Below are 26,421 nucleotides of genomic sequence, written 5' to 3'. Positions count from 1 at the left end.
AGGAAACACGGCAGCCAATTTGCACACAGCAAGATCCCACAAACAGCAATGTGATAATAACCAGATCATCTGTTTTACTGATGTTGGTTAAGAATAAATATTGGCCAGAACACTGGGGAGAACTCCCCTACAGTTCTTCAAACAGTGCCATAGAACCATAGAAAAATTATGGCACAGAAGGAGGCCATTCAGCCCGTTGTGTCCGTGCCAGCCGAAAAAAACGAGCCGCCCAATCTAATCCCACCTTCCAACACCTGGTCTATAGCCTTGCAGGTTACAGCATTTCAGGTGCATGTCCAGGTACCTTTTAAAATAATTGAGTGTTTCTGCCTCTACCACCATTCCTGGCAGCAAATTCCAGACACCCATCACCCTCTGGGTGAAAAAGTTTTTCTTCGTGTCCCCTCTAATCCTTCTACCAATCACCTTAAAGCTGTTCCCCCTGGTTATTGACCTCTCCGCTAGGGAAAACAGGGTCCTTCCTGTCTACTCTATCTAGGCCCCTCATAATTTTGTACACCTCTATTAAACCACCCCTCAGCCTCCCCTAGCCTGTCCTATCCATGCCAGGGCTTCATTTATGTCTACTTGAGAAGGCCTCAGTTTGATGTCCCATCTGAAAGACAACACCCTAACTGCGAAACTCTCCCTCACTACTGCATTGGAGTGTCAGCCGAAGACTTTTGTGCTGAAGTCTTTGGAGAGGGACTTGAATCCACCAACATCTGACTCAGAGGTGAGAGTACTACCGACTGAGCCATGGTTGATACCTTTAAGGTAGAAAAACACCCCAAAGAGCAGAAGCAGACCAAATAAAAATGACACTGAGCCAAAGAAGGAGATATTAGGAAAGGTGACCAAAAGCTTGGTCAAAGAGGTTGGTTTTAAGCAGCATCTTAAAGGAGGAGAGAGAGGGCTAGAGAGATTTGGGGAGGAAACTCCAGAGCTTAGGGCCTAGATGGCTGAAGGCATGGCCGCCAATGGTGGGTTGGATGAAGTGGGCAATGCACAAGAGGTCAGATTTAGCGGAAGACAGACAAAAACCTACCAGTCATATTACGTTTCAGGTAGACGGAATTGTCAAACTATCTGCTCTTTCCCTTCAGAGGCTGGTGTATATTTCTTGCATTTTCTGTTTACAGTGACAGCCACAAATAGGTTTTCCATCTACAAATACGTACTGCTCTCAGTGGCACTGCTGAAAAGCATCTCCTTAAATCTCTGAGCCTCTGGAGGCAGGAATATGATCTAATTTCCCCCACAGCACGATGGCCAAAGACAGCAATGCAGAGATGTGTTTGAAAGCTGCCATTGAGCTTATTTAGAAGACAAGGTATCTCTACAATGCTTTGCCCCACAGCAGGATCCTATTCTTCTCAATGATCATGTTCCCGGGTATTTATAGATCAGTAGACAGAGGCTGACTTACCTTGGATAGTGTTGCTTGTTTGAGAGTTGATGAAAGGGTGTTAAGGAGGTTATACTGGAAAGAATTTACACAGAGAATGTTGTGTAGCGAGCTGCATTAGATGATTTTCTTTCCATGTAGGTGTCCTCTACACGGAGAACAGACCCAACTTCAGACGTGGGCAGTTGAACAGTCAATTTGGGTGTAATTATGTTGCATGGTTAGGGGTGAATGTCACAGTTAAAGGGAGTGTTGGAAGATTCAAGAAGGGACTGGATGGCGAAGTGGCAGAGAAAGAGCAGGGTGTGAGAGAGGCATTTTTATAAAAGTCTTTTAATTCAGATTCCAGACCCTGGCCTCAGTACTCATGTTGGTGAACCATTTCTGTAGACTATAGGTAGACTTGCCTCTATATTGTCCTGAGAAAGCTATGGGAGTCTCCATAAACAGTTGTCGCTCTTAGAACCCAATGACTTGCTAGGCCACTTCAGAGGCCATTCAGAATCAAAATGTTTTTTCTTTTCTTTATTCATTCTCGGGATGTGGGCGTCACTGGCTAGGCCAGCATTTATTGTCCACCCCTAATTGCCCATGAGAAGGTGGTGGTGAGCCGTCTTCTTGAACCGCTGCAGTCCATCTGGTATGGAGCACCAAAATACTGTCAGGAAGGGAGTTCCAAAATTTTGACCCAGTGACAGTGAAGGAACGGCGATATAGTTCCAAGTCAGGATGGTGTGTGGCTTGGAGGGGAACTTGCAGGTGGTGGTGTTCCCATGCATCTGCTGCCCTTGTCCTTCTAGGTGGTAGAGGTCGCGGGTTTGGAAGGTGCTGTCTAAGGAGCCTGGTGCATTGCTGCAGTGCATCTTGTAGATGGTACACACTGCTGCCACTGTGCGTCGGTGGTGGAGGGAATGAATGTTTGTGGATGGGGTGCCAATCAAGCGGGCTGCTTTGTCTTAGATGATGTCGAGCTACTTGAGTGTTGTTGGAGCTGCACCCATCCAGGCAAGTGGAGAGTATTCCATCACACTCCTGACTTGTGTAGGCCAGACTGGGTAAGGGTGGCCGGTTTCGTTCCCTGAGCGTATTAGTGAGATAGTTGCGGTTTGATGACACTCTGACAATTCCATATTAATTTTATGTCCAAGTAACCAGATTGAATTCAGTTTCACAATTTGCTGTGATGAAAGTTTAAACTCATAATGTATAGCCCTCCGAGATCTCTGCACTCCTCCAACTCAGGCTTTTTGCCAGTCGCTGATTTTAATATCTCCAATCGTTGGCAACCAAGCCTTCAGTTGCCTGGGCCCTAAGCTCTGGAATTCCCTCCCTAAACCTCTCTGTCTCTCTTTTCTTCTTTGAGATGCTCCTTAAAACCTACCTCTTTGGTCAAGTGTTCTAATATCTCCTTATGTGGCTTGGTGGCAAATTGTGTTTGCTCCTATGAAATGCCTTGGGACATTTTACTACGTTAAAGGTGCTATATAAATGTAGGTTGTTGTTGTAGCTAGTCCAACAGTACAAACACCACGCGCTGTCTCAGCAATGATGGGCTCCCTGAACCCAAATTTAAAGGAGGCTGATATAAAGGCCCAGTAAATTTGAAGCTTGGAATGAGCTACGAGGATCACAGCAGCCTCTTCTCGTCCTTTTCATTCCCTTGTTTCCCCTGACGCTTTCTTTCTATTGCTGTGTTGGAGTGACAGGAGATTTGACAAATGTGTCGTGGTCAGATAATGTTACTGTATGAACTTCCTCCTGTTACTGTAGAACTATTGGGTTACTGTAATCTACGTGGGTTAATTCACTGTGCAAATAACATTAACCATATAAAGCTTTGTGAATTCCGTGGACTAAAACCAGACAGATTCCAGAGAACAACTTTAACCAACGTTAGCTTACAGTGTATTCTGTGTACTTTTCTGAAGCTTTGCAGGATATAATTGAGATTTGGCGTGACTGATTCAGATCGTAAACATTTTTAGGAACAGGCCAAAGTCATTAGGTCCAACAAGACCGATCCTTTTTTTTCATTGATCTATCAGACGCACCCATCTTCTCGCACTCCTCCCTTCTCCAAAAAGTTTTCTAGCTTTCTCTTGAACTCATCTGTACTTGATGTTTTAATAATCTTCCTTCCCTGGGATCTTATTCCATTGTTCAATTACCCTTTGGGTGAAAATGTTCCACTTGATTTTCCTTCTTATTGCTTGCTTCCTCATGTTTTGACTTTGCCCTTGGTAACTGAGCCGTGGCCGCTCTCTGGTACTTTGTTGGGGGTCTAGAAGTTGAGAATAGCAGTCAATTCCACCTTGCTTCAAGGTGTCACAGATACAGCCAAATCATCAAAGAGGCGATTTTTCTTCATTCTCACCTCCGACAGCAGCACCAAAACGAAAGGCAGACTGCATTTATATAAAAATCAAGACTGACATTCCCAGTGCAGTGCTAAGGGAGTGCTGCACTATCAGAGGTACTGTCTGTCCAATGAGACGTTAAACCGAGGGCCTGTCTGCCCTCTCAGATGGATGCGTAAAAACCCCCTGGCACTATTTTGAAGCAGAGCAGAGGAAGTTCTCCGCAGTGTACTGGGCCAAGATTTACCCAACAGCCAACACCTAAAAACAGATTATCTGGTCATTATCACATCGCTGCTTGTGGGAGCTTGATGTGCGCAAATAGCTGCCTTTCCTACCTTACAACAAAAGTACTCCATTGGCTGTAGTCTGTCACTCTAGAATTGACCTTTATAGCCACTCCAGGCGTTACTCCACAAACCACTGACCACCTCCAGGCGCTTACCCATTGTCTCCCGAGACAAGGACGCAAAAGAAGAAGAAGAAGACTCCATTGGCTGTAAAGCACTTTGTGACATCCTGAGGTTGTACAAGGCGCTATATAAATGCAAGTTCATTCTTTCATTGAAAGCTCAAAGTGGTTTTTGCTTGTCCTTTGCTGTGGAATCTGCCCTGGAGTAAAATGGGGAAATGCTGCTCCAGATGGCTGCTTTCCGAAGGGATGCTTTAATATACAGGGATATCAGTGAAGCAATGGAGAGCAGCTTAATGCCTCTGATGAGTTAGTTCCAAATGAATTTTAATGTAGAGTTCCCATACTTTTCCATTAGAGAATCATACAGCCCAGGTGGAGGTCATTTGACCCATCATACCTGTGTCAGCTCTTTGGAGAACTTTCCAATTCGACTCATTTCCACAGAGCCCTGTAAATTTTTTTCCCTTCAAGTTTTCTCTTTTGAAAGTTATTATTGAATCTGCTTCCACTGCCCTTTCAGCCAGCGCGTTGCAAATCACAGCAGCTCGCTGCTTATAAATGTTTCCTCATCTCGCCTCTGGTTCTTTTGCTGCTTACCTTGAATCTCTGTCCTCTGGTTACCGACTCTCCTGTCACTACAAACAGTTTCTCCTTATTTGCTCTTCAAAACCCTTCATGATTTTAAAACTCTATCAAAATTTCCTCTTAACCTACTCTACTCCAGGGAGAACAATCCCAGCTTCTCCAGTCTCTCCACATTACACGGCACAGTGGCGCAGTGGTTAGCACCGCAGCCTCACAGCTCCAGCGACCCGGGTTCAATTCTGGGTACTGCCTGTGTGGAGTTTGCAAGTTCTCCCTGTGTCTGCGTGGGTTTTCTCCGGGTGCTCCGGTTTCCTGCCAAAAGACTTGCAGTTTGGTAGGTAAATTGGCCATTATAAATTGCCCCTAGTATAGGTAGGTGGTAGGGAAATATAGGGACAGGTGGGGATGTGGTAGGAATATGGGATTAGTGTAGGATTAGTATAAATGGGTGGTTGATGGTCGGCACAGACTCGGTGGGCCAAAGGTCCTGTTTCAGTGCTGTATCACTAAACTAATAACAGAGCTCCCTCATCCCATTCTAGTAAATCTCCTCTGTATGCTCTCCCAGGCCTTTACATCCTTCCTGAAGTGTGATGCCCAGAATTGAACACAATACTTCATCTGAGGATTGAGTATTGTCTAAAGGTTTAGCATAACCTCCTTGCTGTTGTACTCTATTCCTTGAATAAAAAAGCCAAGGATCTCGTATGCTTTTTTAACAGCAATCTCAGCTTGTCCTGCCACCGTCAAAGATTTGTTTACAAAGGCAAATATATTTAGTTAACAACAGTCTTTCAAAAAGATCGTTCGCAATTTCTATGAAATTCAATGAGTGTCAAATGCTTTCGATAAAATTATTCTCTTGCTTCAACTTCTCTCGAAGATATTAGTTCCGAGGTGAGATACTATTCAAGTGGCCATGCACGAGACTAGTCAGTAAATGTTGGCAAACGTCAGCTGCAGGAAACGCCACAGACTGATTCTGCCATCACTTGAGATCCGTGCTTTCCTGCAGCGTTGTCTGCTTCACGATCAGGAGCGGGAGCCCTGGAGAACTGAAAAGTAGAGACGCTTTGCTAAACTTATAAAGAACCTTGATTACACCATCATTGAGTTCAATAATTTCAGCGCATGATGGGCCCCCCTTTTGTATTTTTAGTTATTTTTTATTTTTTTATTTTATTCTAGTTTGCTTAGTTTGTTTCTACTGTGCCTAGCCACTTTTTTTGTTTGTGCTTTTTGCTCTGGGCAAGACTAAAGGCCTGCTCGGGTCTGCAAATGAAACCCGACCTGAGCCCGACAGAACCACATCCGACACGAGCCCAACCCGGCCTGAGTCCTTCCATTTTTCCCTGTGCCCGACCTGACCGGAACCAGACCCGACCGGAACCGGAACCGGACCCGACCACCGGAATGAAGTTGATTATATTAAAGAGATTGTGCTCCACCTTGGATGAAATTGCTCACTGCAGACTGGCGCGGAGTCCGGATACATGTTTCCCGCCTTGACATCCTGGCTGTCCAAATCTGGAAGCTTTTCCCTCCCTGTGTCCGACCCGAGCCCGAATGCCAGACCCGGAAGAGAGACCCGATCCGACCCGAACCTGGCACATGTCGGGTCTAGTCAGGTTCGGGTTGGGTAGCCATGCTATAGGCAAGACTATTCCTGACAGTGTGGTTTTAACTCAGTGTGAACACTAAATCCTGTTTATCAAGGGCTCTGGTGAATCCCATGTTCTGAGAACTCTTCATCAGCGGACAGTGTTGCATTGGGAGAAACTGGAGAGGTGAAATGTCAGGGAAAGACAGGGATTGCTAACAGAGGAATGTAACAGCTGACACAGAGAGGAATGCCACGGATAACCAACTGCTGTTGTTCTGGGTGAGCAACAGGAAGAGACGGCACGGACTCTGTATGTGTTCGTCGTTGGATCTTTGGGCTCCACTCAAGCCTACTGATGGGCAACAGCCTAGCTCCCAGTACAAGAATGGGCTCTGAAAAGAGGAACTGCAGAACGAGATGTTCTTCTCTTCTGGCTTGGGTTGCTGAATCTCCAGGTATTAAAGATTAATCTCCAGGGCGCTGTTGTGAGCAAAACCCAGGAGAAAAGAGGCATTAACAAAAACTGAGATTTTATTTAAAAAAGACCCTTCACAGGAGCATTTTCAACAATATTGGACACTGAGCCTCATCAGGAAATATAAGGACAGGTGACCAAAAGCTTAGTCGAGGTAGGTTTTAAAGAGAGAGAGGTAGAGAGAAGGAGAGGCTTAGGGAGGTTATTCCAAAGCTTCGGGCCCAGGCAGGTAAAGACACGGCCACCAATGGTGGAGCAATTAAAATTGGGGATGCACAAGAGGCCAAAATTGAGGAGCGCAGAGATCTTGGAGGGTTGGAGGGTCACAGGAGGTTACAGAGATAGGAAGGGGGGGGGAGGGCCATCAGGGATTTGAACACAAGAATGTTTCCAGATGGGGATCCAATGTAGGTGTGGGAGCACAGGGGTGATGGGTGAATGGGACTTGGTGCGAGTCAGGAATATGGACAGAATAATCTGGAACAACATAGACTCCCCAAAGTTTTGTAGCTTTCTCGGAGTATTCTATAGGACTGATAGTAAAAGAACCTGCATTCCTTGCCAGTGGGTTCACATTCAAGAAAACTCGGAGGTTGGGGGGGCGGGGGGAGAAGATTTTCCACAAGGAGCACAGGCACCCGACAGTTTGGCTGGCCCCTCATGACAATTAGTGAAATATGGTGGGAAAAATGTGATTGCTCAGCTGTGTAAGATTGCCCTTTAGTTGACCCTGTGTTTTCAACAACGGGCAGCCCTTGGGTCCCTGGCCCTGCCTACATTCCCCAAGTACTTCACGTAGTTGTGGCTGGTGCCCAGGGAACTGATTACTCTGTGAAAGGCAGTTCTTGTTTAATTAGCCTCTAAATGTATTCGCATGGAAGTTCAGACAGGGAGCCTGATCCAGAGACTCAGCTTAAAAAAAAACCTGTTGGCTTCTTTAATCAAATTCAGTTGACTCTTAATAACGTGTGCGCAGGTCACTTCTTAACTCTGGACCATTTACAGCCTTTGATAATTGTTCGGGCTCCTCTTCTACTGACCATATTCCCTGTTCCCCTTCCCGCATACACTTCTAGCATGACAGCAGGCAAACATGGACATCGTGAGTCTTATATCGCAGAAGGCCATTTGGCCCATCAGTCCTACTCCCTCCTGCTCTTTTCCATAGCCCTGCAATTTATTTCCCATTCAAGTAATTATCCAGTTCTCTTTGCAAAGTTACTGTTGAAACTGCTTCTACTGCCCTTTCAGGAAGTGCCTGCCTATCAACGCACTGTGTAAAAAGAAATTCTCCTTCGTCTTGCCTCTGACTCTTTTGCCAATCACCTTGAATCTGTCTCTTCTGGTTACCAGCCCTCCTTCCACTGGTAACAGCTTCTCCTTATTTAATCTGTCAAAACCATTCATAATTTTGAACTCTATTTATTCCAGTTCTCTTCTGATGTCTTCCCTCCTCTCCTGAGTAAAGTCTCTGGGGCTAACCAGAGAATCCATTCTTCCTCTGGGAATACTGATAATCTGGAGTGAAAGCCCACTCACAGCTGGGCTGAACTTGCTCCCACTTCCACCCAGTGGGCTTTCACCTGCATTTACTTGGAGGAGTCACTTGGAACCTCTATGACTGATGCTTTCCTCTCTGGAACACTTGAGAAGAAGAAACGGTGTTTTTATACCTTTCAGGACCTCCCAAAGCATTTTGGTTCTCCCTGGTGTCCTGGCTAATATCTAGGCCTAAAACAGATCGTAGAATGGTTTCAAAACGGAAGGAGGTCATTTGGCTTGTCGAGTCTGTGCTGGCCCTCTGCAAGAGCAATTAAGCTAATCCCACTCCCTTATATCATTGTCATATTGCTGTTTGTGGGAGCTTGCTGTGCGCAAGTTTCCTACATTACAACAGTGAGTACACTTCAAAAGTAATTAATTGACTGTGAAGTGCTTTGGGACATCCTGGGGTTGTGAAAGGTGCTACATAAATGCAGGTCTCTCCATCATTTCCTTCCTTCCTTCTTGTTACTGTAGGACATAGCTTAAAGTTGGTAGCTTTTTGTACCCATTTTCCTGCTGATGTTACTCATCTTTTGACCAGAATGTCTCCCCTATAATTTGTGTCTCCAGTGGATTGAGAGACACTAGGAGACAGAAGTGGGCCGTGGAGTGCAACAGTAGTGCAGGAAGAGAACCCTTTCTGCTGATTAATAGGTAACCTGTAAAATGTCTGGAATGACCTGAGCTATTACAACAGCTCAAAGTATAATCCTTGGAACAGCAAGAACTCCCACTATGGTTACATTGAGCCGAGCAGACGAGTGAGTGACTCAGTGGCTGCAAAGTAAAATATAAAAGGAGCTGTTTGAACCACCAACTGATGAATCACGGTTGGAACAACAAACAATAAAGGCACACGGTTTGAGAATGAATCCACTCTAATCTGGTTTATAATGTAGTTCTTGGCGAGACAGGCAGCAGCAGAGGGTGTATGCTGTGGGTGCTTGTCTTTTGAACAATTGTGCCAAATGTAATGTTAAAAAGCAAGTGCTGAGGGCCGACAGCCCTGAACGCCAGCTGTGTTAATCTGGTAATTAAGGTAGTGTGTTTAACAGGGAGAGCACCCAAACTGAGTCTTATAACTGAGGGACTTTTCCAACTCAGAATGTGACAATGAGGGAAAGGATGAGCTTTACTGAGTCTTGCAAAGAATTCAGTATATGTGGTGGAGAAGCTGCCTTAACTGAGAATCTTGCAATGAGTGTTGGACATACAAAAATAACTCAGTAAGGGATGTGAAACAGTGCTGATACCTTACTCATGCAGACACTCCAAAGACTTGCGTGCAAAACCCAGGCTGACAGGCCAGTACTGAGGGACATCACTGTCAGAGACACCATCTTTCAGATGTGACATGAAACCCTATTTGCACATTCAGGTGGATGTGAAGATCCCACAGCCACTAATTACCAGAAGAGTGCTCCCTGGTATCCTGTCCAATCTACATGCTTCAACCAAGATCACTTAAACAGATGAGCTGGTTATTTACTTCATTGCTGCTTGTGGGAGCTTGCTGTGCACAAATTGGCTGCTATGGTTTCTACATTACACCAGTAACTATACTACAGAAGTACTTCATAGGCTGCAAAATGTTTTGGAGAAAACTCACCAGCTCCTCTTTGCAATAGTTCCATGGGATCTTTTGCAGCTTCTGCCCAAATTTTGTGCTCAAGTCTCTGGACTGGGACTTGAACCCACAACCCACTGAGCCACCATTCCTTCCTTGTCTGTCAGTCTGAAAACAGCTTAAAATTGCTGTAAAAGTTTGCCTCAGAATGCAGTGACTGGTTCGAAAGCCATAGGTTGTCATGGGAGGCACCTGACCGATGCTGTTCCTTCTGATTGGTGTGTGTCACGTGACCTTGAAAAAAAGGGCAGGAGCGGTGAAGGAGTTTATGTGTTTTGACAGGTTAAGAATGGGAAAGGAGAAAGGCAGGGCACCTTGGGGAGTGTACATGCAAGAAATTCTCTTCCAAATTTCTGAAATAAAATCTCCTCGCCATTAAATGGACGTGCGAATTCAGAAAGAACCTGAAACGGGGCTTGCTGATGGATCAGTCCGTAAGTGCCTTCTGTAGGCTATCAGTTATTGGAGTGACGTGAAAGCTTTTTAGTTAACTCTTGCATTGCTCAGCAATAATGGCCAAAACTCACACTCAAGTTAATTGCTCCTTGGATTGAGAATAATGATTAATTAGCAGCACAAACAATCTCTCGGGGAGGAGTCATCAGTAACTGTATGTAGGAAGCTTCGGGGCATTTTATTATTTATAATTGAAGAATCCAGGTGAACGACCAGGTCCTGTTGTGCAAGACACCAGCACGAGTAGGAGAGAGAGAGAGAGAGAGAGTGAGCACAAGGTAAATCAGGAAGTAGGGGCTTGTTGGTTGTAAGCGTGGCTTATAGAAGCTGGTAGTTTATAAGGATAAGGGAGGACTGAGCGAGGTGAGGAATCCCACAATTTCAAAACCTTGGGCATGAGTAAGTTAGAGAGTAGGAAGTGAAGCATTGAGGCTTCATTTGAAAACAGTGAGGGTGAAAGAATGAGGATGTGTGTGGAGGAAAGGATGAGAGATCTAATGATAGCGGTGAAAGACAAGAGGAAGATTGTGGTAGGATGAGAGAGAGGTCAGAGGGTAAAGGTGAGACAATGAATGACCCAGGCCAAGGCCAGCTTTTTTCATGCACCTTGCTTTGGAATGGGAAAGAGAGTGAGAGGGAGAGATGCTGCAAGAGCCTGTCTAGATATGGCAGCAAGAATTGTTTTCAATATGCAGAGGAGCATTGTCCCCATTCTGTGTCCTTCATGTTATCTACAATTCAACGCCCAGCTCTAATTATCCAGAAGTGCTCAAACCCACGCTACCTTCTCCTTGTTGAGGGATTGTCTTGAAATTTGCTGCTATTTGGTGATAAATGCTTGAATTGTTGTATTTAGGCTGAGCAATTTGAGCTGTAATGTATGCGACAAGATTCAAAATCCTGAAACTCCCTCCCTAACAGCACTGTGGGTGTTCCTACAGTTCACCGTGCTTCAAGGCAGCTCATTGCCACCTTCCCAAGGGCAGTTAAGGATGGACAATAAATACTCACCTTGCCAGCGATGTTCGCATCCCAAGAATGAAAGAATAGAAAATTCAACTTTAGAGATCTGCTGCTGCTCGAACTGCTGGAGATCGTCGGGTTACATCCAATGGATGGTACAGAAACAGGCCATTCGGCCCGTGCTCCACGCGAGCCTCCTCCCACCCTACTTTATCTCACCCTAGCAACATGACCTTCTATTCCTTTCTCCCTTATTTATTTATCGAGCTTCCAATGTACCTTTGCTATTCACCTAAACTACTCCCTGCGATAGTGATTTAATTTGACTATTCCAGCGCTCCCCTGACCGGCCTCCAATCTTCCACCCTCCTGGCTAGCTCATCCAAAACTCTGCCTCCCGTCTCCTGACTCACTGACCTACATTGACCCCCGGTTCAGCAATGCTTCAGTTTTAATATTCTCATCCTTGTTTTCAAACCTCTCCATGGCTTCGCTTCCTCTGGCTGTACAACTGTCCACGATCTGTCCTCCTCCGGCTCTGCTCTCTTGCTCATCACTAATTTCCTTCACCCCACCATTGGTGGCTGTGCCTTCAGCTGCTTGGGCCTTACGTTCTGAAATTCCCTCCCTATACCTCACCAGCTCTCTATCTCTTGCTCCTCCTTTAAGAGACTCCTTAAAACCTACCTTGTAACCTGCTCTAATATCTCTTTATGTGGCTTGGTGTAAACTTTTGTTTGCTAACACTCTTATGGAGCTCCTTGGTTGATGGGCTATACGAATGCAAGTTGTTCATTAGCCGTTTCATTCAGAAAATATCAGCCAGTTGTCAAAACAAGAGGAAGGGAACAAGGAATTCAGAAATAAATCTTCATAACTTCTGGGCCACTGTTTGTTCAGCCCAGATATAGCTTCATACAGACTGATCAGTAAGCAGTTGTGACGCAGAAAATGCAAATTGAATGTAACTGATACTGTTCCCCTGGTGAGACATTTCCTTTTGGTACAGTACGTTCCCAAACAAGTCAAGTCGTGTTGTGCTTAGCGCTATGACTTTGTGTGTCTTTAAGTTCTGAGTCAGCAATGTGTTGCAGTGCAAGTCAGACAGAACTGGTTGTTGTACAGTCCAAGCTTTCGGAACTGGAGTACCTGCTGTAAAATAGAAAGACTTATGTTTACGCAGTGAGTTGTTGTGATCTGGAATGCGCTGCCTGAAAGGGCAGTGGAAGCAGATTCAATAGTGACTTTCGGCATGCAATTGGATAAATACTTGAAAAGGAAAAATTGCAGAGGGAGTGGGACCAGTTGGATAGCTGTTTCAAAGAGCCAGCACAGGGATGATGGGCCGATTGGCCTCATTTTGTGCTGTACAATTCTAAGATTTTGCGCACAGCAAGAGTCCACAAACAGCAACAAAACGAGCGATTGGGTTTCTTTGGTGGTTTTAATTGAGGGTGGAATGTTGACCAGGACAGCAGGAAAATTGCCCGCTGGTTCAATGGCCTCGTTCTTGACTCGACAAAGCCAATCAAGGGAGCACATCGCTGAGCTGTGGGTCTGCTTTAAATTTAATTGAATACTCTTTCTTTGACCATAGGATACCAAGTCAGCAACTATAACTTACATGGTGCTTAGTATCCTGTCCTCTGATATGGGTTTGTTCCATTGAATTACATGGAGCTTAGAGCACAACTGGTGTATGCCAGTGTTTATACTCCACAAGAACCTTCTCCCACCCCTCCTCTTCTCACTCAATCAGCTTATCCTATTGATTTCTCCCTCGTATGCTTGTCTATCTTCCCCTGAAATGCTGGATCAATTGTTAATTTTAAACCTTTGCTTAATAAGAATGTACCAACCTCAGATATAAAATGGCAGCTTTCTTGAAGAAGGGTGTATCCGGACCAAAGTTTATTCCTCAAACAGCACCATCAACATAGATTAATTGCACTTGGCTCTCTCATTGTTGTTTGTGGGACCTTACTGTGTACAAGTTGACTGCTGGGTCTGCCAATGAATAAGAGTGGACTAGTTCCGCAGAAAGGGTGTGCAATTATTCATGATTCTGATAGGACGGGCTGGAGTGCCAATAATACAGCGCGGTGGCAACATTCATTGAGGCACACGGGATATCTCCGCATTTCCCATCTAGCCAATCCGCCCCAACTACAAAACAACAGTGACTATCCAGATAAAGGAATTCATTACTGTAAGGACGTGAAAGGGGCTACGTAAATCCAAGTTTATTCCTTTACATTGATCTGCATAGACCCCCAAGCTGCCAGAATTAATGGCTGCTCTCTCAATTGGATGTAAAAAAAAAATCCCAGGGCACTATTTCGGAGGAAAGTAGGGGAGAGTCCAAGCCCATCCCACTCCCACCCCAACCACTGGTGTCCTGGGAAATATTTATCCCTCAACCAGCATCAATAAAAGTCAGATTATTTGGTCATTATCACATTGCTGCAGTGTGGGATCTTGCTGTACACAAATTGGTTGCTGCATTTCCTGCTTCATCGGCTGTAAAGCACTTTGGGATGTCTTGAGGTTCTGAAAGGTGCTACAGAAATGCACATCTTTCTTTCTGTTCTCTAGTTGACTGTTAATCCACCAATGAGGGAGCAAAGAAATTGCATTTCTATAGCACCTTTCCCGTCCCCACTCCTCACCATTAAAAGCCCCTTGATCACCATGCATTTGGTCACCTCTCTGCCACTCAGAGTGCTGCGTGCTCAGATTGTAAAGCACCTTTGAGATGTATTTTCTGTGTGAAAGAAGCCATATGTTGTGTGAATGATGTATTTCAGAACCTCAGGTCTTTATTTCTAACTGTCAGGAGCGACAGCGTCTTGAAACCATCCTGAACTTGTGTGCAGAGTACACAAAAACCGACACCCCGACTACTCCTGATATGGGAAAGGTAAACCAGGACTGTGAGCAACTACACATTGATGAGCAGAGGTTCTACCCCAGTACGACAGACTCTGCCCCCACCACAGCCAGCAGAGGAACCTCAGTGGAGAGGAGTAGTGGGGGCAAAGGGTTCCGGGAACCTGCTCTGTCACAGCTCACGGACCCCGGCATTCAGAAACCACAAGAGGCTCTGGAGAGGTCGGACGAGGACAACCTGAAGGAAGAGTGCAGCAGCACGGAGAGCACTCACCATGAGGTAGGATGGCATGATCCAGAACTTTCAATCATTACAGAAAGATAAAAAACTTTCACTGAAAATGTTTTTAACTTTTTCTGGGGGGAGGTGAGTCATGTGTTGTTTTTTAGTTAGGTTTGAGTCACTTTCCATATTTGGAGATCAGCAAGGTGTAGTTTAATATGGAATAAAAACAGAAAATTTTGGAAATACTCAACAGGTCTGGCAGTCTCTGAGGAGAGAGAAACAGAGTTAATATTTCAGATCAATGAACTTTTATCAGAACTGGGAAAAGTTAAGACATGTAACAGGTTTTAAGCAAGTACAGAGGCAGCGAAAAGGGGAAGGGTGGAGTGAAAGGGAAGGCCTGTGATAGGGTGACGGGCAGGAGAGGATAAATGATAAAAGGGATAAAGGTGCAAAGGCAAATGGGCACAAGGAAAGAAACAAACGTTGTGTCTAGGGAAGCTGAAAATAACAAAAGAGGAATCACCACCAGCAACTGCTAGCCAAAAAAATGGGAGCAGAGGTTATAATCTGAAATTGTTGGTGCTCCGGTTTCCTCCCACAGCCAAAGACTTGCAGGTGATAGGTAAATTGGCCATTGTAAATTGCCCCTAGTGTAGGTAGGTGATAGGGAATAAGGGATTACTGTAGGGTTAGTATGAATGGGTGGTTGTTGGTCGGCACAGACTCGGTGGGCCGAAGGGCCTGTTTCAGTGCTGTATCGCTAAATAAATAAATGTTGAGCCCTGAAGGCTGTAAAATGCCCAATCGAAAGATGAGGTGCTGTTCCTCGAGCTTTCATTGAGGTTCTTTGGAACACAATAGGAGGCGGTGGACAGAATGTGATTGGGGCAGAGAATGAAAAGGATTGGTAACCAGAGGGCACAGATTTAAGGTACTTGGAAACATTTTTTTTACATAGTGAGTTGTTGTGATCTGGAATGCGCTGCCTGAAAGGGCGGTGGAAGCAGATACAATAATAACTTTCCAAAGGGAATTGGATAAATCCTTGAAGGAATAAAATTTGCTGGGTTATGGGGGAAAGAGCAAGTGTTTGGGACTAATTAGATATCTCTTTCAAAGAACCGTCACTGGCGTGATGGGCTAAGTGCTCTCCTTCTGTAATGTATGATTCTGTATGGTGCAAACGTCTAGATCCCAGACCTGTCTTGATTTCTCTGTTTTTCTTTCTCTCATTCTTTTCTATGTTTTAATTTTAAGCAGCATGAAGATTCGGCAGGTCAGACAGCCCAGCAGGTGGCGTACCTGGAGGAGGAGAGGGTCAGGGTGCTTGCATCGGTGGACAAACTCAAACAAAGAATCAAAGAACTTGACCAACAACTTGAGGAGTCCAGTCGTGAGGTAGGGTTTAGCCCTATTTTACTCAGCTCTGTATCTTGCCCTTTACCCCTGTCTGATTCACACTGCCTGTGGAATTTCCCTGCAACCAGCAGTCAATAATTTTTTTTTTGTAAATCAATTTCGTAGAGTTGCCAACTCTGAGCGTTTTCCTGGAGGTTCCATTGCCATGACCTCCCACCTCGATACCCCCCATCCCTACACTCCTGTCATTGGTCCATCCTCCAGGCACACTACCTTCCCACGGCCAATCAGAAAGACTCCTTGTTACCCAATTGGAGTAATCTTAGACCATTCTTGGGAGGTCTTGCCACATTCAAGGCACTATATAAATGCAAGTTCTTTTTAGTGAAACAACCTTTTCTCCCCCATTTTCAATATTTGTATAACTGGTAAATGAAAATGTTTGAACAAAATGAAGTGAAAACATCATTTTGTTCAATGCTGCTATGATTTTTATCCTGGGTTTTGCTCCCAGCAGGTGTCCTGGAGGTGAGCGTTCAATTCCTGGAGATTCCAGGACCATCCTAGAGAGTTGGCGACTCTACATTCTCAGGATTTGGTCCTCACTGACAATTGAAATAAACTTTAAAATGGTACATGCCCTGGATCAATATTTATCTCTCAACCTTGGATCACCTTGTTGTTTGTGGGATCTTGCTGTGCACAAATTGGCTGCTGCGTTTCCTACATTACAACAGTGTCGGCACTTCAATAAAAATTACTTCGTGGGCTGCAGAGCATTTCGGCAGGTCCTAAGGTTGTGAAAGGCGCCATATAAATGCAAGTCTTGATTAAAAATTATTTTTAAACGGACACAACGTTGATTGTTATTCCTTCAACGTTCCCTGCAGGCAGAGATGGAGCGCGCCCTCCTTCAGGGAGAGCAGGAATCTGAAGTTGCCCAAATCCGTCAAGAGCAGGAGATCATTGAACAGTTAGAGGAGAAACTTTTGGAGCTGGAGAGCAGCATACAGAGAGAAAAAGACAAGGTACAGTCAATCCTAGCTCAGGTCTCTCTCTAATCTTTTATCGTTCATTTCTTCAAGATGCAGAAATTAGGAGAAGGAGCTTAGCAACGGAGCTGAGCTCCCTCCCCTTTTAGAGCACATGTTCTCATTCAGCTTTTAGAACAAACACAGGAACATCCATGTATTCCAGTTAACCTCCCCCAGTCGGTGATATTAAATCTGCTCGATTTAGTGCTGTGACACTGTCATTCCTTCAACTGCTTCCATTGCAGATCAGAACGGGCTGTTGTCCAGGCCATGATATTTGGCCACACTAGTGGTAATGTGATTTGGGGGCTGGTGGTTGTGTTTTTAGCAACTCCTGACTGCCCGGCACTAACACTGTAACAAAAGGGGTTGTGACAAAATGACCAAATAAATTTGTAAGTGCAGACCAGGCATTGGCAGCAACTCTTTAATGTTGAGGTGTTTGTCCCGTTAAGATCTGGGCTTGAGAACCATCCTGTAGGCTGTGCCATAAGATAAACGTTACAATGCGTTTGCACCAAGGCTTCTGCGTTCCTGTGCAGAAATTGCCCATGTGTGGAAAACTGTAGTGAGGATATTAGATACATGAACAGTATTTACATTTAACATGGTGCAGAACTGCAATGGGATGTACTGAGCTTAAACGCAGATGTTGTTTAAGATCTGCAGGTTAACGTTGGTTGTAGCATCCCTGAGCTTCGGGGAGGAAGGGGGAAACAGTTCATGGGCATCATTCAGTGACTGCTGCTGGAAGGTGCATGGGAACCAGGGGAAAGACAGGATCTAGCCCTGCTGCAACAAACCAGCAGTCAAATAACCTGCCCACATTCACCCTATAGGTTCACACAGGTTACATGGACACTGAAGTGAAGTATTGGAAGCATTGCATTGGGAATGGACCAAAGTACAAATCAGTACCTTCGGGGGACAGTGAATGGAGGAATGATTAGCTCAGCCAAAAAATTAAAGATACTTGGAACACTGTGAACAGCTCTGCTCTCCAGAGGTTACAGAGGCACTGGAGCGGGTGCTTCAAAGATTTACAAGGATGATACCCGAATGGAGAAATTATAACTATCAGGAAAGATTGAACAGGCTTAGAATCTACTGTCTAGAAAAGGGAAGGCTGAGGGGTGACCTGATATATGTCTTTCAAATTATCAAAGGGTTTGATAGGGTGCATGTAGGGAAGATGTTTCCACTTGTGGGCGAGACCAGACCTAGGGGCCATCAATAGAAGACAGTCACCAATAAATCTGATAGGGAATTCAATAGAAACTTCATCCAGAGAGTTGTGAGAATGTGGAACTCGCTACCCCAGGAGTAATTAAGTTGAATAGCAAATATTCATTTAAAGGGAAGCTAGATAAGGGCAGCACAGTGGCGCAGTGGTTAGCACCGCAGCCTCACAGCTCCAGCGACCCGGGTTCAATTCTGGGTACTGCCTGTGTGGAGTTTGCAAGTTCCCCCTGTGTCTGCGTGGGTTTCCTCCGGGTGCTCCGGTTTCCTCCCACATGCCAAAGAAATGCAGGTTGATAGGTAAATTGGCCATTATAAATTGCCCCTAGTATAGGTAGATGGTAGGGAAATATAGGGACAGGTGGGGATGTGGTAGGAATATGGAATTAGTGTAGGATTAGTATAAATGGGTGGTTGATGGTCGGCACAGACTCGGTGGGCCGAAGGGCCTGTTTCAGTGCTGTATCTCTAAATAAAAATTAAAAAAAATAAATAAGAGCATGAAGGAGGAAGGAATGGAAGGATATTCTGATCGGGTGGGAGGAGGCTCATGTGGGGCGTTAACACCAGCATGGTCCTGATGGGCCAAATGGCCTATTTCTTTGCTGTAAATTGATTGCAACTCGTGATCTCTGACGGTACGAGCAGCAGCAGATCTCTGCACTTGCATCGTGTCACACACCTTACTGCTCAAATATCTCAGCTTTGTTTTAAAACGCCCAGATGCAGTGACAAAAGACTGTCTTGTAACTAGTGTTGAGTCATAATAACCGCTTAGCCCCAGGCACGAAGCAGCAGAAGTGTTCAAACAGAGGGAAAAGTCACTGATTGGCAAGCGGTAGTGTAATTGAAAGATTTTGGCTGAGATTTAATAAGGGATATAAATGGAAAATGCTGGAAACACTCAACAGGTCAGGCAATGTCTGTGGAAAGAGAAACAGAGTTAACTTTTCATCAGAACTGAAAGTTATTAAGAGATTTAATGGTTTTAAGCAAGTTCAGAGGCAGGGGAAGTGGGGGTGGGAGTGGATGGAAAGACAGAATAGTAAGATCTGTGATAGGATGGTGGGCAAGAGAGATTAAGTGACAAAAGGGATAATGGTGGGTGATAATGGGACAAGTAAAGAAACAAAAGATGGTCCCGAGGGAGATGTAAATGGCAACAGTAAACTGTCACCAGCACCTGCTGTCCGAGAAAATGGGAGTGGTGGGAATGATCGAAAGTTGTTGAAACTGGAAGGTCTTAACGTGCCTAATCGAAATATGAGGTGTTGTTCCCCAAGCTTGCATTGAGTGTCATTGGAATAGTGTTAGTGTAGGAAGACAAGGATGGAAAGAAACATAGAACGTTTATGGAACGGAAGGGAACCTTCGGTCCATCATTTCTGTACCAGCCAGAAAAGAGCTATCCAGCCTCATCCCACTATCCAGCTCTTGGTCTGTAACCCTATAGGCTACAGCACCTCAAACTGGACTGACCAGATCTGGAAGAACACCCATTGTTTCTATCAATTGATTTAAGGTGTGCTCTCTCGAAAGAAGGAGCGGACCAATAAAAGAACATACATTTTAGGGGAGGTTTGAAGGCCCCTTTCCCCTTTCCCAGCACCCACAAGGGTGTTGATGTTAAGTTCCTATCTGGCTCTATATTTTTATTCATTCATAGGATGTGAGCATCAGTGGCAAAACCACCGTTTGCTGCCCATCCCTAATTGCCCTCAAGAATGTGGTGGTGAGCTGCCTCAAATAGAACTGAGTGGCTTGCTAGGCCATTTCGGAGTTATGGGTTAACCACATTGCTGTGTGTCTGAAGTCACGTGTAGGCCAGACCGGGTAAGGACAGCAGATTTCCTTCCCTACAGGGGCATTGGTGAACCAGACAGGTTTTTACAACAATCCAGTAGTTTCATGGTCACCAATACTGAGACTAGCTTTTTATTCCAGATTTACTTAAATTTAAATTTCTCGGCTGCCGTGGTGGGATATGAAATCATGTCTCCAGATAATTAGTCCAAACCTCTGGATTACTAGTCTAGTAACATAACTACTAATACTACCCATATGTTCTATTCTTTTAATACAATGAGTTAAAATAGTGCAGGCAGGAGCTTAATATCAACTTAATTAACCAGTGCCCTAAAAATAGAGAAGATGCAATTAAATCCTAAAACTCCAAAACATGAATTAATAACAAAAGGTTGAGTGATTTGGAGGCATTAATCAAAAGTGATTTGATAGTAATTCGGCAGCTGTTCCTTCACTGTCGCTGGGTCAAAATCCTGGAACTCCCTTACTAACATCACTGTGGGTGAACCTACCCCACATGGACTGCAGCCATTCAAGAAGGCAGCTCACCACCACCTTCTCAAGGGCAATTAGGGTTGGGCAATAAATGCTGGCCTGGCCAGCGACGCCCACTTTCCAAGGATGAATAGAAAAAAAATCAAGTATTTCTGTAAATAATCCTCGTGATAGGAAGTGAACTGTAAGTTGGGGTGCAACAGGGCGATGTGAGTATTGACACCATTGTGTCAGCCAATGAGTTGATGGGAGGCAGAGAAACCATGGAACCCACAGCAAACAGTCTATAGCAAATAGAGAGTACTTAAATAGAGTCTCCACGAACTGCAGCAAACAGAACTCATTACCAAAACTACAGCAATGTCACCTGATAAAAGCAGGATTATTTCTCCAGAAAAAGGCAGAGAGAAAGGTAGTTACATAATATGTTATGTCAAATCAATCTCGGTCACTTCCAGCAGTCAGTCCATGTGTGATTGATGGGGGTAATTACTAAATTCTCTCCGTTCTGGCCAGGAATAGTGGTGTCACTCTAGGAAGCTGTAAGTGGACCCTGTTTGTGTAGATTTACAAAGGATAACTCAGTAACTTTCCATTCTGTGTAGCACTGGGCCAGGGATTGCAAAAGCCTCGGAGTCCATCCCTGCAAAGTTTACTGATCCTAGCTCCAGTGCTCTTAATCACCCAGTGTTCCCACTGCAGGATTTTGGGTCAGGACAATTTCGAGCTGGGCTGTAATGCCCATGGCGTGGGGGTGGGTTACACAATCTCTGTTGATTCCCAGCCTGTACTGCGTTATTGCTTAACAGCCATGTGTCTCACAGAGGTGTGCACAAGTGGCACGATATCCTTGAGTTAGGGAGAGAAAGAATCAGCCAGGTTTCCCATTCCCGAACTCCTGCTGGAGGGTGTGTGTCTGTGTGAGCGCAAACCGCCTCCTCTGTGATGGTCCCTGAAGTTGAATAGCCTGCCAAATGAGGATCACAAAGAATGGGCTCTCAGACAGCTGATACCCATAAACCCATGCCCCAGTGAGACTCGGTACAAGCGGGAAATAAAAAATGGTTAAAAAGAAAGAAATGGAAGATGCAATCCTGATAGGGTACAATCTACTGTCACACAGCAGGAATAATACTTTGACCAGAGTCAGATGGACAACTCACAAGGTTGCTGATTGTTATATCAATAAAGTGAAACACACACACTGATTAATTGAGATTTAATAGTTAATTCCTAGAAGCTGCTAAAACATAAATATGTTTAAGAAAACAATCTCTGTTTGTGAAACTATCCCTCACCTTGTATGCAGTGATGGTGCTGGTGATTTGTGGTGGGACCGTCTTTCTCTCCCCATCTGCCCCCCCTCCCTCCCTTTTTGTCCCTCCCTTTCTCTCTCTCCCCCTTTCTCTCTCTCCCCCTTTCTCTCTCCCCCTCTTTCTCTCTCTCTCCCCCTTTCTCTCTCTCTCTCCCCCTTTCTATCTCTCTCTCCCCCTTTCTCTCTCTCTCTCTCTCTCTCCCCCTTTCTCTCTCTCTCTCTCTTCCCCCTTTGTCTCTCTCTCTCTCCCCCTTTCTCTCTCTCTCCCCCTTGTCTCTCTCGCTCCCCCTTTGTCTCTCTCTCTCCCCTTTCTCTCCCCCTTTTTCTCTCTCTCTCCCCCTTACTCTTCCCCTTTTTCTCTCTCCCTCCCCCTTACTCTTCCCCTTTTATTCTCTCCCCCTTTTTCTCTCTCTCTCCCCCTTTCTCTCTCTCCCCCTTTCTCTCTCACTCTCTCTCTCCCCCTTTCTCTCTCTCTCTTCCCCTTTGTCTCTCTCTCTCTCCCCCTTTTTCTCTCTCTCTTCCCCTTTCTCTCTCTCTCCCTCTTTCTCTCTCTCCCCCTTTCTCTTTCTCTCCCCCTTTCTCGCTCTCTCACTCCCCCCTTGTCTCTCGTGCTCCCCTTTGTCTCTCTCTCTCCCCCTTTTTCTCTCTCCCTCCCCCTTACTCTTCCCCTTTTACTCTCTCCCACATTTTCTCTCTCTCCCCCCCTTTTTCTCTCTCTCTCTCTCCCTCCCCCTTTCTCTCTCTCTCCCCCTTTCTCTCTCTTTCTCTCTCCCTCCCCCTTTTTCACTCTCTCTCTCTCCCTTCCCCTTTCTCTCTCCCTCCCCCTTTTTCACTCTCTCTCTCTCCCTTCCCCTTTCTCTCTCCCTCCCCTTTTTTTCTCTCTCTTTCTCTCTCCCTCCCCCTTTTCTTTCTCTCTCCCTCCCTCTTTCTCTCTCCCCCTTTTTCTCTCTCTCTCCCTCCCTCTTTCTCTCTCTCTCCCCTTCTCCCATTTTCCCTCTTCTCACTTCCCAGTTTGTATATCTTTTGAAATTCTTGTGGTTCTCTTGTTCTATTAAAATATTGTTGGCAGGGCCTTACTCCGAATGTTGTTCAGTGTTGAGTGTTGTTCCGATCAATTTGCCTCTTTAAATAAAGCAGCCTCTTTATCTGCTTTCACTCTGTCTGAATTCACCTGTGTTTCCATTTCCATAAAAACACTGAAAATTTCAACAGGTTCAATATATTATACCTTGCAGTCTAACCTCCAGGATCTTCGGGTAGGTGTGGGGAAGGGGTGAAGGACACAGTGGGTCACTGGATAACAGATAATTGACGTCAACCCTCTGGATGTGTTGGCTTGTTACAGCTTTTCAGCCTGTGTGTTCTCACAGAGGGACGGGATATTACATTTGGAGGGAATCTTTGCAATGAAAAGTGAACAATTTTGAATTACTGAGCGAAAGGCACAACTATGTATTATATATCCTAGTAAAATAATTACTCGGCTTCTGGAATTGCTTAAAGAAAGGTGCAGGGAGAACTGGTGTGGGAAATGAGAAAACACCGGGATAGGGGAGTGGCTGGGAGACAGTGGTAGGACATTGTAGGGAGAGACCAGAGGGAGCTTTACTCTGTATCTAACCCCATTTTTTTTCTTTTTTTTTTATAAGGTGGCCTTTATTCCTCAGGCCCCCTTTATATACATATTTACAGTTTTAAAATAACTTTATTAAAACCAGATAAATAAACAAAAAACTCAAATTAAAATGCCATTCTCGGCCCCATGCTGTACCTGTTCTGGGAGTGTTTGATAGGGACAGTGTAGAGGGAGCTTTACTCTGTATCTAACCCCGTGCTGTACCTGCCCTGGGACTGTTTGATGGGACAGTGTAGAGGGAGCTTTACTCTGTATCTAACCTCCGTGCTGTTTCTGTCCTGGGACTGTTTGATGGGGACAGTGTAGAGGGAGCTTTACTCTGTATCTAACCCCCGTGCTGTACCTGTCCTAGGAATGTTTGATGGGACAGTGTAGAGGGAGCTTTACTCTGCATCACTGATGACCCTTAGGTCTGGTGCTGCCCTGGAGGGGAGACTGAACTATACTCTGTGGAGGTCAGCTCCATTCAAGGCCCTACAGTTTTCCAGTCATTAATTATAACTCAGGAGGGCTGAAAGTTTAATACATGGACCCCAAACCTCAAGCAGCAAGTTTCTGTGCCAGGAGAGCTAACTAGAATAATGACCTCCGATCTACACCAACAGCAGAATCTGCTGGTTGGAGACTTGATCTGTGCTCCCAAGGTTTGTCTCTGACACTTATCCAGTGTGGCTGTAATCTTTGGTGTTACGCATAACAAAAGAGGTAACTTCACTTCACATGACATGAAGGGGGCAGTTGTCTGCAGTCACTGTTAGCTCAACTCTCCAAGGTACTGGGGAGATGGGCACTGATTATCTCCCTCATCAACACGACTCAACCTAGTTTTGAATATTAGCTCAGGTGCAAAGTGCGCATCTGCAGAGGTTGGCTGCAAACAAGCTGCGATGTTTCCATAGTCAAATAGCCTGCTGACTCTCAAAACCTAGCCCCAAATGCATAGAATGGTCACTCAGATGATGTTCTGCAGGGATCCAGTGCAGTTGTGATGGTTGCAAAGTGAGGTCAGAATTGCCAGCAGACAAGAGGGGGGTGGGGGGGGAGTCTTTGTACAAAAAAATCAAACGTGTCTGTCACCAAAATCTTGCATTGAGAGTGTTAACCCAGAGACTGACACAAGCCATCCAATACCAATTTGAGTGAAGTGTTACCTTGTTAGTCAGTGTGTACTGTTACACACTAGTAATGACACTGAGATACATGAGCCGCACAGGAGCAGCCCTGTGTGAGCTGTCGACTGTTACCTGATGAAGTTCTCACTTCTCAATCTGGATGAGTCTGAATTTGGATCCTGTGCAGATTTGCCCAGTGACAGACCAGCCTTGGGCCCTGGCCCATTCAAATTGCGGTCATAGTGTGCAAATTATACTGACGTTGGTGGTTGCACCCTATCAGAAGGGAATTGTAGATTTGAGTTTCGGATTTTTGTGAGATCCAATCGGAGCTGCGGACTCAGACGTACAGTAAACCTTTCTCATCCCTTTCTCCCCCAAGTGGGCTCGAGCTTTCAGCAAGCAATAGAAAGAGTACAAAGGTCAAACTGGGCAGACAAAAATTGATATTGAAGGGTTACCATAGTCTAGGGTTTTGTGACACACTTTACTCTTGCTTAAATACTGTCTCTAACTTTCTGTTTACTAACTCCTTCTAATTGTGTTAACTCTTTGAGGTACTGACCATTTTTTTCTCCTCTGCTTCCGCATGCTTTGTCTCTCGCACGGTCTCCTAGGTAACAGAATGGAGGTAACAGTGACCATGCTTCCTCTGTGCCCCGTCCCTACCTGACCCTGCCCTCTGCAGAAGCAGCGGTAGTGATCTGACTGCATGTCCGTGCTTCAGCAGTTGTGCAGGACTGTGTGCGTGTTTCCAGGCACTGCTTTTATCATCACACAAAAAAATTAATGATGTTTGTGTATGAGGTTAACCGGTTGTTTATGACGTCTTTCTGCTATTGTTCCTAATCTTGTGGCATGGCCAGAGGAAGATGGACGAGACTTCACCATGTGCAGGTCACTCAGATGGGAAAACAAAATCCCCTCCTCGTGTCTCGCCAGGGGAACCAGTAATGCAAATTTCTTGCTTTCAATTACTTAATGAAAGAAGTGGCCTGAGATTCTTTCCAAAGTCATTCTTTTATTTTAATCAAGTATCAGAGTCTCTCTCTACACGCAATCTCCTGAAACACTGGGATGGGAGGTCCTCACAAATACAATTTTTATCCCTATCGATGAAACCGAAAAATCTACCCGGTGAATAACTTGCATTGCAGGTCAGTCAGCACAGGGAAGGTGAATGTTGCATCAGCATAGTTTGAGATTTTTTAAAATCTCTCCTTCAGTATACATTGGGATTGTTAAGTGTTTCCGGGAGATCGTTGGGAGGGTGATGTTGATCCAATCACTTTGTGTTTCGAAAACGGTCAACATTGTTTATCTGAATGTGTTTATGCCATTGCTACACGTAGTGAGCAGAGCAATTCCCTGCCCCCAGCTCATGGTAATCATTAGGAATTAAAGCCAAACCTAGTGTCTGGCTGACGTCCCACTGCAGCTGGAGCAGTAAAGAGGTTCAACACACCCTCCACCTCACTGCCTGGATACAGGACCTGTGCCAATGTGTACTTTCCTTACACAGCCCAGTGTCTGCACACAACAACAACTTGCATTTATATAGCATCCTTATTTACTAAAACATCCCAAGGCACTTTTTATAAAACACAATTTGACACCAAGCCTCATAATGCGATATTAGAGCAGCTGACCAAATCTTGGTCAAAGAGGAAGGTTTTACAGAGTATCTTAAAGGAGGAAAGCAAAGTAGAGAGGTGGAGAGGTTTAGGGAAGAGATTCCAGGGCTTAGGGCCCAGACAGCTGAAGGCACTGATACCAATGGTGGAGTGAATAAAATCTGGGATGCTCAGGAAGCCAGAATTGGAGGAGCGCAGATATCTTGGAGGGTTGTAGGGCTGGAAGAGATTACTGAGAT

General features: G+C 45.1%; 1 protein-coding gene across 16 annotated transcripts in view; it reads left to right on the top strand.

Moving 5' to 3' along the window:
• phldb1b (pleckstrin homology-like domain, family B, member 1b) overlaps positions 1–26,421 on the top strand; it is a 355,881-nt gene that overhangs the window by 249,397 nt on the left and 80,063 nt on the right. For 12 of the 16 annotated variants that reach the window (XM_068054115.1, XM_068054111.1, XM_068054109.1 and 9 more), the window contains 3 exons: positions 14,271–14,603; positions 15,810–15,950; positions 16,802–16,939. In XM_068054115.1, coding sequence (XP_067910216.1) covers positions 14,271–14,603; positions 15,810–15,950; positions 16,802–16,939 — 612 coding nt within the window. The remainder of the gene's footprint in view (positions 1–14,270; positions 14,604–15,809; positions 15,951–16,801; positions 16,940–26,421) is intronic. The other 4 variants (XM_068054117.1, XM_068054110.1, XM_068054121.1 and 1 more) reach the window with 1 other exon arrangement.

This window comes from Heterodontus francisci, chromosome 22, assembly GCF_036365525.1.
Source record: "Heterodontus francisci isolate sHetFra1 chromosome 22, sHetFra1.hap1, whole genome shotgun sequence".
NCBI lineage: Eukaryota > Metazoa > Chordata > Chondrichthyes > Heterodontiformes > Heterodontidae > Heterodontus > Heterodontus francisci.
Note: the sequence above shows the minus strand (reverse complement) of the source record. Positions and strands in the feature narration are given on the sequence as shown.